General features: G+C 39.5%; 1 protein-coding gene across 1 annotated transcript; it reads right to left on the bottom strand.

Annotated features, from left to right (window-relative positions):
* Positions 1–12,392: 12,392 nt before the first annotated feature.
* LOC145982638 (uncharacterized) lies at positions 12,393–15,002 on the bottom strand. The gene has a single exon (XM_083116015.1). The coding sequence runs from the start codon at positions 15,000–15,002 to the stop codon at positions 12,393–12,395; it is 2,610 nt and encodes an 869-aa protein (XP_082972141.1).
* Between the last annotated feature and the right edge of the window lie 85 nt (positions 15,003–15,087).

Genomic DNA, 15,087 nt, shown 5'->3' with positions numbered 1-15,087 from the left:
CCTTTTCAGCTTTTCCTGCAAAACTTCCTGTCAGCAAGCAAACCAAATTACAGAATTTTTATTGCCCCTCCCTTGCATCAACTTTCATTCCTACTTTAGGCCTGGATTTATGGCACGTACCCGCTACTGCAGGTCAACCTCGCCCTATGTTTGGTGTTTGCCCCCTGAAGCAACGGTGTCCATTGTTCAAAGCGAAACCTTTGTCAGTGGGGAACGGCGAAAAATAGTCTCGGAATACACCCTGGTCGTAAACAAGCTCCCGCCACCCTGACATTGCTGTCAGCTTCCCTCTGAAGTTCGATAAAACTACTTTGTGAAATGTGTTTAGTAACGAGTGAAAATGTAGACAGTAGATACTACATGTATTTTGCTCATAAACTTGAAGGCTAAATTTACAGAAAAAAAGAACAGCTACAACAGTCCTTCATCTGATTTACAGAAAGGCTAATCGGGACTGGGCCCACAGTTTAAAGTGGGGTTCAAATCACAATGTGCCTTCACCGGGAATCGAACCCGGGACCCCTTGATTACAAGGCGACGACGCTACCGCTGTACCATCGGGGAGTCCCCTCATAGAACAAAGTTTCCTTCTACGACGATTATACAGAACTTAGTGCACTTCCTTCATTTGAAATCTATTCTATATCAGCCTCAGTATTTCGTTATTACAATCCAAGGAATAGTATTCTTCTTAAATAAGAAATAAATAAATTTAAAAAAAACATTGGAAATAATCTTCAAACGGACGTAAAAAAATCGAATCCAACCACCTGCAGAATGCCTGAGGGAAACAACAAGAATTTTCTCAACAAAGACATATCCGAAATTTCCATAACATTCTAATAATTTCGCAACCCGTGCAAATAATCATGTGGTAAAATCTTGTCATGGTTCCCTGTAAACACTTAAATCACCAAATTACTTCTTTCCATATTTAACGTATTTTCTCCTCCTCTTTAGCTCTCAGCTGTTCGGAGTGGGATAATGCAAGATTATTTGTCCCTAATTATCTCCTTCTCTTAGTCTTGCTAATATCTTGGACTCCTTAATAACTTTTCAAACAACTCCTTATCAATTTGTACTGCCATGTTTCCTACAATGCTTTTCCTACTTCCTAATAACAATCACTTCTGTACACCCTTTGATGTAATAATTAAATAATAAAAATAAACCATATCCGTCGGTCCGTTTATCTTTCCAGCCTATAGAGCTGAGACTATTTTTGCAAGATAAACCTCGGACGCAGACATTCCACGATCTTTTGGTCCCTCCTTCCACCTTCTCTACCTTCTCTTTTACTTGATGTTATTCAGAATTGTATTAGTATCTGGAGTACTATCGTAACATAAAGTTATTAACCTGGAATCATTTTTTGAAGAAAATGGGGAGTAACGCTGTGTTTCGAAAGAGTATAGGAAATAAGTTTAGGTATTCATTCATTAATCTCTCTGGAATAGTCCTCTTTTGACTTAATACACGCTTATCAACGTTTCTAATTGAAATACTTTATTCCAAGCAAACAAGTATTTGCAACTGATTAAAAATTTTGCTTTTATTTTTTCGAGACATTCGAGACGAGACGAGACTTTTCAAAAGCCGTCCCGTCTCGTCTCGTGTCTCGTCTCGAAAACGAGACGGGAAAGGCATTCCGTCTCGTCCCGTCTCGAATTTCAAAAGGCTTGTCTCGTCTCGTTTTCGAGACGAGACACGAGACGAGACAGGACATGTCCCGTCCCGTGAGCAACACTAGTTAAAACTAAATTAAGAGCAACTCAGAAGCAGGATAGATTGGAAGCCCTGCTCTTGCTATTTGTGGAACAGGAAAAAGCTTATATATTGATGTAAATGAAGTTATTCATGAGTTTAAGAACATTGTACCTTTTGACAGACGTCTCTTGTTATAGATGACGTGTATTTTGATGTATTTGTTTGTAAAATTTATGAACATTTTGTGTGTGTGTGTAATTTCTATGCAATTTGATTTTTTCTACTACATATATTCAGAAAATTTTAAACACTGGCATTTAGTGAATTTATATTCCTTTACAAACATCAGTGCAGTTAAAGAGCCAAGTGATTGTGTTGCAAAATATGCTATTCAAAAGGTACAAGACCTCATTCTTTTTCTTTGTGCACACCCAAATATAAAGTTCTATAGTGGAACCACAAGCAAAAAAACCTGCGCAGAAGCACATCGCGCTGGCGTGTGCGGGAAAGGACAGGGGGGAAGGAACATTCAGCCGGCTCATGTCAGCGTTGCCAGGCCTATTGATTTCTCGGGAGAATTCCTTAATAAACTATTGCTATGGAACCTCCAACGGCCAGCTCAAAAACACGTTTCCTGCTCATCTTTACTTGAACATGGAGGGGAGATGTGGAGTGGAACTCCACTCAGCCGTGAAAAGTGCTGTTTGAACTGTGAAATTATGTCAAACGCTACTCAATTGTACTGGGAAATGATTTTATTACTTTTACTACTTTACTATTTTTAGATGGCTGTATTTTATCCCACCCTAAACTCTATTTCTATTTTAGTTATTTTACGTCGCTTTTGTGCCTCTACGGGTAAGTACGACAATATGGATGAATGAAAAACTGATGAAATGGATGAAGTGACACAGACACAGTGAAAAACGTCCTTGCCTTACTAGGTAGAAACACTGACTTTGTAGCGTGGGCAAATTATGTTATACATATATGTGTTTGTGGGTGTGTGTGTGTATTTCTAGCAGATGGGGAGGATGGTTGGCACCCTAGCATAAGCGTTGCTATCTTGAATTATTGAGGAAGACATGCTGTCTAATTCACCAAATATATTTCACATACGTAATGCATTTTTTCATTATGGTGCAGGACGCGTGCCCACCCCTATCGATAGCTGTACACCGAACACCAAATTGGTTGTTATTGTTAGCATTCGACTTGAAAGATTGTGGAAAATCGTTGACAACGAAAGGCGGCACGTTAGCTTCATCTGTGAACACAACTTTCTACCATTTCCTGTCCTAAAAATTCCTCGCGATAATAGAGGCATCCCAACCCCTTGTGTCGATGCTGAGAAAGGGCAAATTTGAGGGTGTTTTCCACGCACCATCTAACCGGAAAATGCGGAAGAGATGAAAGATGTTGGTCGGTTCCTTCGGGCGGTTTACTTTCTTTTGTTTGAAACATGTCCACTCCTGAAATGGAGATCTTCGGTATACTTTCGCCAAACACAGGGTGCTGGGTTTAGCACCATTGTTACAAAAGTATCTGTGACGTTTACACCGTAAACAATGCGCGCCACTCCCCCTTGCCCCCCCAGTGCGCACAACTATGCCGCCCTTCCCCCCCCCCCCCAAGAACGTCGTTCATCCGCTTCTATTAGATCATCGGATTTTGTAGCAGAACTTCTGGTTTCCAAATAACAATCCCCGAACACCGATAACGGCAGGGAAGTTGTGCGAACGCTTTGGACGGAAGGTTTTCTTCCTTGTGGTCCAGCTATTCGCAATTAAAATTACCACCTGAGCGCTAGTGTCGCTTCCAATATGGCCGCTCTAAGTAGGATAGATCTTTGTTTACATTCAGCAGTAGTACAAAAGAGCAGCGTGTTGTCATGACTGGTATGGTAGAAAACGTTTAAATTACGCATTATTTTTAAATATTGCGAATGTGATGTGAATTCCAGGTACTCTAACAATCGTGAAGCTGTACTGAGAACGAAGAATTTAATTATGATAGGCAAAAATAACACGGAAAATGCAGACGAAACTATATATACGCACTGGTTGTCCAAAGTAGTGCTGTATCATTTGCACGTCATGTAACTGGGGTTCTCGGAAATTATTTAAAAATAAAGGAATTGAAATTGACCTGTACTTGAAAAGCTGGGACAGGAGGAAATTGCGAACATATCGTTGCAGTTCTTTCTCGAAAGAGAAAGGCTGGTTTAATAATAATATTCACGATTTCATGACCAGGCTATACTCATTGAAAAAGGACATCGTACTGAATGAAACAGTAACATTAGCATGTCCACTTTTTTTCTGGTTACATTTGACATTAATTCATTCTCAAACTATTTTCATCTTCCCTCCTAATCGACTTGCACCTGTTCCAAATTTCACACATACGTAACACCGGTAATACATGGACGCATTGGGTAAGACGCTTCATGATTTTTCGAAAAAAAAAAAGCTTTATTTATAAAGTACAATTTAAAACTTTACTTTCATGGAAATATATATTTATCTCTCGAAAAATAAAGTAAGCAGACTCGTGCTTTCTTCGTAATTTCCTTGCCGAATTACAGTGTTATATTCCCCATACCAATCTTCTGTCAATTACGTTTTCCCTGATTTATTAACAAATTTCATTTTGTTGATTCCACGGGGTGGAAACACATGAAAACTTTTAATTTGTTCTGACCCATAAAACTATTTAGAGCAAAAAAACCTGAACAGTAGACTTTACTCTCTCGCATATTCACCATGCTTTAAACGACTTCAACACAACGTATCCTACTTAGAGTACTTCCTGAAAATCCCGGCAGATGGCATATCGGTTAATTTTAATCGCGAATAGCTACGCCTATGATCCTGAGTCGCTGGCTAAGGGCTAGTACTACACAGACAAGTTCAGCGGTCAACCTTGCCTCAGAGTCAGACAGAAATCAAAACAAAGCAGTCTGAGGGTGTTGGGTGTTCCTTGAATGTTCTGCGAGGGAGGAATTTTCAGTCCCGGAAGGATGGGGAGGGGAGCTTGGACGAGGGTCTGCGCGTGTTTCGTATTTTGTGGGTGCGAGTTATATTTTTGCGTATACCATTTTTTACTGTTTGTAAGTAAAATACAGAGTGATTAACTTATATATTTAGAAAAGAAATCAAATGGTGACATTGCACAGAGAGAACACCATAACGCTTCCTTGTAGTAGTTTACGAACATTCAACTACACAGTGGCGGAGCGTGACCTTTCCAACAGTGTAAGCCTATCATGATTACGGTTATTTCTCGTTGTGCTTATCTTTGGGCTGACATGGTTAGTGATTTATCCACACACAACACCCCCCCCCCATTTTTTCAGAACACTTCCCTGGAATTTTTCACCAAATTAAAAATTCTGGATAAATCCCTGGGATTGGTGTTTTCTTTGCTAGGCTGTGTATCTCCTACATTTCAACTGACAATTAAGTCAGTCTTATTCCTATCACAATGACTAACGTAATGATAAAAATATGCAAAGTTAGATAAAATTATTAATAATAACAATAATAATAATAACAATAATAAAGAAACGAAAACGGAAGGAAACAGAAAAGTGCTGAATACTTTTTTCAACCGTACAACCAAGTATCAGCTTCGTACCCTGAATCACAAAATCGGCGCACTTTATTTTTCGTTTCTGTTACTATACCTGCTAGAGAAGGAAGGGGTGGGCCTACCTACATCCACAAGTTTCTTCTCGGCAGCAAAATCCTTGCTGGATAACGGCGTCTTCAACAAGTTCTCCACCCTTCCGCACAATCACACTCATTTTATTCCATAATGAACTTCACTATCACACCACAGCACAGGGCCGACAGTCCGCTTTCAATAGATGGAATTCGCAAAAGCAATACCTCGACAACAAGAACAGGGAAACATAAATAAACCAGATCCAAAATTGGTCACTGCTCAAAGCAGTGATCTTTCGGACTGTGAGGGGAATATCCCATTTGGATATAAATAAATTCCCTCTCTTGTCTTAAAATTCCCTATATTTAGTGAAAAAAATACAATATTAATTATAAAAGAAATGCTCACTAATTGTAGGGACATATCCAGAAATTTCTATCAAAGGACATGTAAGTGCTTTCTTAGGATACTGTAAAAGCAAATCTACAACCTAAAAGATCATAAACAGGCTTTTCGAACGCTGTTCGAAGAATGTTTGAATCACAGACAACGTAATTAATAATATTTGGTTCACATTTGACATGAGATTTGTAAAATTGGTTCAATCTTCAGTTTTAATTAACATTTATTTATCTATTTTTGCACTTTTTAGCTCAATTATTACCAGCTGAGTTCATACATAAACGGAAAACAGAGATCTTAATATTTCTGATGTTTATGCTCTCCTACAAGCTAAAAACAGAAACAAGAATTTAGCACATCAATGTGTATCTAGTTTTCCCGTATCCCGCTCATTTTTAGGTTTCGCCTTTTTCCCCTTCCTGTTAGATTTTTGCTTCAGAATTCCCTGTTCCTGGAATAAACCTCCTTGAAGCACCACCGGCTCAAATTTCCTTTGCCGTCAACCATTCATACCCGACAACGCTGGAGTCCCTCCTCTTGCAGGACCTGTGTCTCGCTGGCGCGTGTTCAGTGAAGCCAACCCAAGCATAATGGTGCAAAACCTCGCACAAGTTTAAAAAGTCGTTTGTAAGTTGGGGATATAAATAAAACAAGAGGGCCACTTTTCGTTGTGGTTGAACTTTCTCAAACTCTTCACGTATAACGTCGAACCCATGCCGTTGGTTGAACCATTCGAATTTATATTTTTGTTTTTGTTATAAATTAATATTAACAATATGAAAATCACACAACAATTTAGTAGTATGTAGCATAATTTCGGAGTTTAAACGACACCATGGATGTCCAGAAGTGGCAAGGCAAGGAGACACTTCCTGAAAAATGAGTGTCAACCATTTTCACACATACAATTTCATTTCAGTCACATCAAATTGTTAATTATTGTAAGGGCGTTGCAGAAAAATGTTAACTTCAAATTGAATTAGTATATTTTGAGAAGGAAAATGTACCTAGTTTACGCCAACCCCTGAAAAAAAATACTTTGCTTAATTCTCCCTGGTGGAAAGAAATACTGCGGACGTCCATGAACCAGTAGCGTACGCAGGATTTCATCAAGGGGGGGGGGTATTTCTAAAACTTTCTCCAAATTCACATTATCAAATTGTTTTATTATACTTTAATTGATTAATAATACTCATAATTAATTAATAATATTTATAATTAATTAATTTATTTACTACTAATAATACCACTACTACTATTAAGTAGTAGAGATGTACATAAATATATTTATAAAAGTAATAGAACGAAATTACTTTCTGGTCATTTGATTTTTAACAAATTCTAGGAGCATTTTTTTGTTTCTTCGTTACGAAATAATTGTCTAGTCAACGAAGTGAGACATTTTAAGTGTGAAGAAAAACCATAAAAACAAGATAATATATTTAGAAAAAATCAAAGTATGGAACTCATCCAAGGAGCCGCGGTGGTCTAGTCGATAGAGCGTCTGACAACCACGCGGGAGATCCGGCATCGATTCCCGGAATTGGTTGGATTTTTTTCCGGGGGTTCCAGGGCTCACCCAGTCTTATATCAATGGATACCTGTGAGCAACTCTGGGGGTTAAAGGCTGCCGGAGTGTGGTGCTGATCACATTACCTCCAAAAGAGCCGAGAACGAGAATGTGTGGGACCCCACGCATACATGTGCCTTCACGGCACGGTTCTATATGCAGGAGGAAATTTACATTACCTTTACCTATGGAACTGACCCAGGATGATGATGAGGTGAGATGTAGAATACATGTTGCTAAAATCCACTGAGTCTATTCTTGCGTTCAAAAATAAGTTTAAAGACATTCCAACACATTTATTACTTCTAAGTGATTTACATAGCAATTTTTCAACATCATTTATATAGTAATGTGGATGTAGATGCACCATCACTTGAGAGTTCACAAGGGGATGCGAAATCAGTATAATACGTTCGTTTCACAATAACGTCGACACACAGCGACGAAGCAAGGAATTTTCACAATTCTCGAGAGAGTCACAGCGGAAATCCTTGCAAAAAAAATTGCAAAATTGAACTTTGCGGTCGCTTAGATTGTTTTGACATATCGACGGATCCCAAACGACACTGCAATGATTTATGAGAAACGCACCAATACCGCCCTCAAAATCTACCATGCACATGCACGATAATTCACATCTGGATTTTCTTGCTGTTCTTACCAAAAAAACATTTTACAATAGTTCAGCTTATTGTCGTGCGAATTCAGAAATTCCATGAATGGACTGGTGACTGTGTATTGTTGTCGGCCTAGCCTTTGTCTGCATTAACCGCTTACAACGAACCAAGAATTTTCTTTAGTTAATTCTCATTGCTCAGAGAAAAAAATACACGTTCATTGAACATTGTTGCAGCTGAGGTACAAAACAACTTTTTTCCTCTTTTAAGAGCCCGTATCAGCGTCGCTCGAAAAAAGCAGCGGACAGATGTCATTTATTCTTCCTAGTCTTGCCAATATTGATTCCATTTCCCCCTTCGAAGGCTGGAGGGAAGGTTGCTCTGTAGAAAGAAGCAGACAACAAGGTTCCCTGACCGCTACACTCCTCCCGCTCAAGAGTCTGACCATAACAGGTTTCCTGTTACAAGACAAAACTTTTTCCGAGTGTCTGAAAGAAGAAAAACACATTGACGAACATTGCAATACAACTGAGAGCCAAGGACTATTTAGGGGAGGCGGGGTGTCCAGGTTTTGTTTAGCATCTGTCGTATAATCGAGAGACGTGTATTTCCGTCAAACTTATTGTAAGGGAAGGATTACATTGGGGTCAAACAACTTTGGATGACTGTATCAAATAAGATTTATGCACACCACTACTTAAGTAACATGATTAAATATTAAATTAAGAGCTTTTCATTTCGTCAAATGGATCTAACATCCTTTTTCGTTATTCAATAAATATTCAATTCCTTATCTGTTTCACAATCACCTTGCCAGGGCAGTCGTTTTTATACAAATTGAAGCGATCTGAACTATTCATGAGCTAGATAATGAATATGTGCGGTTATATTCCTATTCATATGCCGTCTTTTTTCCATTCATGTAATAACAATATTAATTAATATTTTAATTATTAATTTAATATTACAGTTATTTTAATTTGTTTTTATTATTAGAAGGTACCAACATCATAGGCGTGCGCAGACTCTCTGATAAGGGGGTGGGGGGTGGGGCAAAAGCCTTGAAAATTCAGTCAGATCGGGAAAGAAAAACCTCATTTTATCTCACTGTTTTAGTTTGTTTGTTATAGCAGCAACTGTCTGCATTACTTATTTGTTCTTACTTTCTCTCTGGTAATTTACAATGTATTGGAGAAAAGAAACTGCGAGCGAAGCGAGCAAGAAAATTTTTCGATCCAAATTTTTGAAAGTTGAAAACAGTATTGATTTATAGGGCGCAAGAAATTTCATGGGACGGCATGGCATTCTCTTTTACAATTTTTCTCAATTAGATTGTTCGGCGCCCAGAGCCAACTCCCGCTACTTCCTAGCTACGGCTCGGAAGTTGACAAGAACTGCAAGAAAAGCAGGTACCGCGAGCGAAGCGAGAAGAAAATTTTACGAAATGTATTTTTATTTGTATAAAATTTAAAGTCGAGGGGACAATTGTCCCTCTGTAACCCCCTGCAAGTGATCCTGACCGTCTGGAAGAAATAATGCTAGATGGACGTGAAAACTAATTCCGTCTTGAATATCCTTTTGTCCTGCTACTAGTATAGATTCTGCCAGTCTTGCATTTTTTACTGTATAACCCCCTCCCTATATTTGATTTCCGTCCAAGGTTGGAAAAAGGCATAAGGCAATGCCCCCCTGTCCCCTTGTGGTTGCGCCATTTCCTTTTAGAGTATAATATTGTTTAATAACAGCGACAATATTGCTCTCCACTAAATTTCTAGGTGAAAGTATAATAATATAGGGGCATGGAACGTCTGAAAGGGGGGGGGGCAAGGATTACCACACCTCGAAAACGAAGGTCAACCTAAAAGTATATATTTCACAAGTATAATTAGATTTCAGTCATAGTAATTTACATTAATTATTATGTAATGGGGACGCAGAAATGCGATAATTTCAAATTCAAGTGGTGTTTTTAGAGGGGACAGCACTAGTATCGGGGTAATATGACCCATAAAAAAATACCTTTCTTGTCCCTTTGTGGAAAAATCTGCGAACGTCCGTGATTAGGGGGCAATCCCCCCCCCCCTTCCGGCCCATGCGCACGCCTATGACCAACATATATGGAATAGTTTATAACATCGAGTAGCAGGATATCTCTCCTGTATGGTGCTGTAAACTAGGGAAATAATGACGATGTTTTGTAGTAGTGCATAGCTATTCAGCCTGTTGCGACACATGTGCAGAACAGGCGGAAGACATTCTTTTGTGTTTTCTGCAGTTGGTGGATTATCCTAGGTGAGATGATTTTGATGTTCTTTCTTTTCTTAACGTAATAAAAACGTGTCTTGCAAGCTAAGGCGTCGTGCTTTGTGCTCCGCCTGAGGTTGAATTATATGATGAAACTGATGAACGGACACTCACAAAGAGCATCCATGCCGGGATTCGAACTCCCGGATGTGCTAACCACTCCATCACGGAAGCCAGTGCTAATGCACATGAATATCACTCCAAGTTAGCCATTTGGAATCATTGGGAAAGTCGTGTAGTTAGTAAAATGTGAACTTTTAGCATTTTTGATACAATTAAAACTATTTACAGCCAATGCATATTACTCATATTGAACCGGAACGACGAATTTGTGAATTTACTACAGGACTTTTCAAACATCCGCAGATAAGGCTAATACAGTTTCTTGTTCATATCTATCATAGTTATCCTGAAATACACGTATGTCAGTTTTCACGCAGCTTACTAGTTTCCAGATATGCTTGATTCTGTTAACTGTACACTCCTATTATTCATAGTTGCGAACTATCTCTCCGAATCCGAGCATGCATGTGAAAAAGAACTGAATCACTCCGCTCCGGAGGGCTCCTTTAGTACCACCGCGACATAGCTCCGAAACCCTGCCTGCTGGCAATCGTATAATTGTCAGTGTTGGATCCAAGTACATAGTGGGAGTCGGGGAGCGAGCCCCGTTCCGATTTGTATCCAAATCTTTCGGTGGTTGGGTAGGTGAATTTGCAAAGGACACTCACCTTATGTAAACTACATGTTTAATGACAGACACATAAGTGTACATAAAGTACACATTCCCTGTTACACAGATGACAAGATATATAAATGTAGACACGAAACGACGTCCTGCAGACATACTTGCTGCGCACTCGAAGACAAGTGTTGCCAACACCTACTTGGCAAATATAAAGAAAAATGTCTTGGCCGCCATGTTGGATCCAAGTACATAGTGGGAGCCAACATACCGCCCACCTTGAAATATATAATTTCAAAAAAAAAAAATACAAAATACAAAAATACAAAGTTAAATGGTACACTGAAAACAAAAAAATATGAAAAACAATTTTACACATATTGTACACTATAACTATTTGAAATTATTGAATGCAAATGTTCAATTTTTCAATTTTGACAATCATTATTAAATGGCAAAAGACATAGCTTTACAACTGGTCTTTTGTAATTGCCGGTACTGGTTTTCACTGTAACAGTCCTTACGAGTCCATCAGTACCTGGATGAACGTCACATATTCTTCCAAGTTTCCATTGTTGTGGAGGAAGCTGATCATCTCTTATGAGAACCAAATCACCAATTTGAAGATTTTTCTGTTGTGTTCTCCACTTCGAACGTTGTTGCAGCTGGGTGAGATAGTCTCGAGACCAACGTTTCCAGAAATGTTGCATCAAATTTTGTGTAAGTTGCCACCGTGAAAGTCTGTTAAGTTTATATGTGGTAAGATCTCTTTCTGGAGCTGACACCAATGCATCTCCTATCAGAAAGTGTCCTGGAGTAAGAGCTTGCATATCATTTGGGTCACTGGAAATGGCTGTGAGTGGTCTCGAATTTAAACACGCTTCAATCTGTGCTAACACAGTGCACAATTCTTCAAATGTGAGCAACGTATTTCCCACAATTCTTTTAAGATGGAATTTCACTGATTTTATTCCACTTTCCCATAATCCTCCTGCATGAGGATTTAGAGGTGTATTGAAATGCCATTGTATTCCCAAACTGCTCAGATTATTAGCTATTTCTTCATTGTGCTTACAATTGTTCACAGTTTTTAAGATGTCTTTTAGCTCTTTGTTTGCACCAACAAACGTAGTACCACAGTCACTGTACATGTCACGTGGCTTTCCTCGTCGAGACACAAATCTTCTAAGAGCAGCTAAAAAGGCTGATGTGGTTGCACTACTCACTACTTCAAGATGAATAGCCTTAGAGGAAAAGCAAATAAACAATGCGATGTAGCCTTTGTAACTTCGGCGAGAACGACCACTCATTTCCTTAAGAATTACTGGTCCAGCGTAATCCACTCCACATTGTAAGAATGGCCTATTAACTGTTACTCTTGGTGACGGCAAGTTTCCCATTAGTTGTTTTGATGTGGTGGGATTATATCTATGGCACGTCACACATTTTTTTTCACTAATTGACGCACTCTGTCACGACCGTGAATTATCCAAAATTTCTGGCGTAGCGTTGCAAGAACCAGTTGTGGCCCTGCATGCAAAAGGATAATGTGCTCATATGCAATAATTAAGTCTGTTAATCTATGCTTTTTGGGCAGCAAAATAGGATATTTGGCACTGTATGGAATGTTACTGTGTTTCAATCTGCCGCCCACCCTGAGAACACCTAGTTCATCAAAAAATGGATTTAAACTATGCAAGGTACTCCCTGAAGATATGGGTAAACCATTGTTAAGAGCATTAATTTCACTGGCAAATTCACCCTGTTGCACAATTTTCACTAACACCAGAAGTGTGTCCCACAACTCTTTAGTGCTCAATGGACCATGCAGTTTGTTAGTTTTGTTGCGGGCATTGAAAATGAACCGTTTACACCAGGCCACTACACGTTGCAGTTTATTTAGAGAAGAATACCTCTCAAATAATGGGTTGTCTTGTGTTGACACAAGGCTTACAACAGACTGCTTCTGTTCTACAATCACTTCATTACATTCTTGTATGTCACACTTGTTTTGAAGCAATTGTAGCTCATGTAAAAATGGAGGCCCTTGCCACCATAAATAATGTGTCACTAAGCTGGAAGGGGGAATCCCACGACTTGCACAGTCGGCAGGATTGTCTTTACTGCTGACATGACACCACTTTATATCACTTTCCTCTTGTATTTTAGAGACCCGATTCGCCACATCATTGTTCTTAAATGGTAAGCTAACTACATATCGACCATTCTCTCGTTGGTGACTAGCTATGAAATGTGCTTCACACCTTTTCTCTTCTGACGTTAAATGATTAAGGGTTGGCAATGCTTCAAGTTCCCAGAAATTACGTACGTTAGTATTCAAATCACATGACACATGGAAAGATGAGACTGAGTTGGTATTTGCATTACCAACACTACCATCAATTTGCCCTGATAACACCCAACCGAAGACTGTTTCTAAAGCTGATGGAGTACCAGGAGGTCCCACGCAGCGTCCACTTCCCAACAATAAAGGAAAAATATCACAGCCCAGTAAAATATCCACAGGAGCACTCACGTTAAATGTAGGATCAGCTAAGGGTAAGCCCTGTATGTGTGACCAAGTGCACGCCCCTGGTGCTTGCACCCTTGGCAAATTACCTGTAATTTTCTTCACTACCACAGCCCTGACACTGTACAGTTGTGTCTTGCACTTTGACAGAAACTGAACATTGGCTATAGCATTGGCTGTGTAAACACCCTTTTCAGTTATGCCAGAAATATTTATGTTTGTGCGTTGCTTAGGTAACTGCAACCTTTGTAAACACGTCTCAGACACAAAGGACACTTCCGATGCAGAGTCTAGGAGCACACGACAAGGCTGAAAGTAACCTTGTTTGTTTTTAACATTAACAATAGCCGTACATAACAATACTTGTGATACACCAGAGGATTTAACTAACTTGTTTTCTGCAACATGAGATGACACTTGTGGGGGAGAGGAAGTGGTCGACTGCCCATTCTTGTTAGCCTTGTCAAAATGAATTAAAGTATGGTGATATTTTCCACAGACGCGACACCCGTTTGATGTACATACTTTTAATTTGTGCTGTTGAAAACAATTAAAGCAAAGCGCCTTCTCTTTAACAAAACTGTGCCTTTGTTGCACGGACATTTGAAGAAACTCTTCACACTTGTGTAGTTTGTGTTGCTTGGTGCGGCATTTCGGGCAGAAGGAAACAGCTGATGTTACAAAGGAAGAGGTTGAAGGCTTATTATGACTCACCGCCTTCCGCCGATTGTTGTTTTCACTTGCCATTGACGACAATGCACGCGCACGCTGATCTAGGAATTGGGTCAACTCGGAAAAACTAGGCACTTCTTGCGACGTGAGAGAGAGTTCCCATTGTTTTCTTGACTCAGGATCGAGCTTTTTTGTTGTATGATAAACAAGAATCGCGTCCCAAGATTCAACAGGTACACCGAGCACCTTTAAAACACGAATGCACTCATTTGTAGTGTCGATAAGACGACGTAAACTTGTGTGCGAGTTCTCATTCACTTGCGGCTGATTCACCAGTCGCTGGACAGTGTTGCTAACTAATTCCCTCTTGTTAGAATAGCGGTTATTGAGCAACTCCCACGCATGTTGATAGTTTTCATCTGTCACTGCTAACGATTGTATAAGCAAGGCAGCCTCGCCCTTGAGAGAAGCCTTCAAATACTGAAGTTTTTGTGCACCACTTAAGTTCGCGTTTTTATCGACACTTGCACTAAACAAATCATGAAAACTTAGCCAGTCTTCCAGCGATCCGCTGAAGGAAGGAATTTCCAATCTTGGTAGTTTAACTTCACCTACTTGTTGCTGGGGTGGGCTGTCACGTGATGATGACGTCACTGATGTAAGACTTCCTGATGCCGTTAATTGTACTGACCGAAGCTTGTAGACAATCTGATCAAGTCTGTCTTCTTCCACACCTAATTCACCTTCATATCTTTCGAAGTCACTAGCGTCCCTTGTAGCAAGATCGATTAATAGTTGCTTGCAGTCACTTGATAGTTGCGTCGCTTTATCACCACACACAGACATCGTGGCATTGTCTAAAGTCCCGGAATTTACACGATTCTCGAGACGCGTAATCTCACGTTTTAGCACTGTCTTTGCTGCGAGAATT

The sequence above is a fragment of the Lepisma saccharinum genome, unplaced genomic scaffold, assembly GCF_977018435.1.
Source record: "Lepisma saccharinum unplaced genomic scaffold, izLepSacc3.1 HAP1_SCAFFOLD_268, whole genome shotgun sequence".
In the NCBI taxonomy this organism is placed as follows: Eukaryota; Metazoa; Arthropoda; class Insecta; order Zygentoma; family Lepismatidae; genus Lepisma; species Lepisma saccharinum.
The sequence above is the reverse complement of the archived record's forward strand: the minus strand, read 5'-3'. Positions and strand labels throughout refer to the sequence as shown.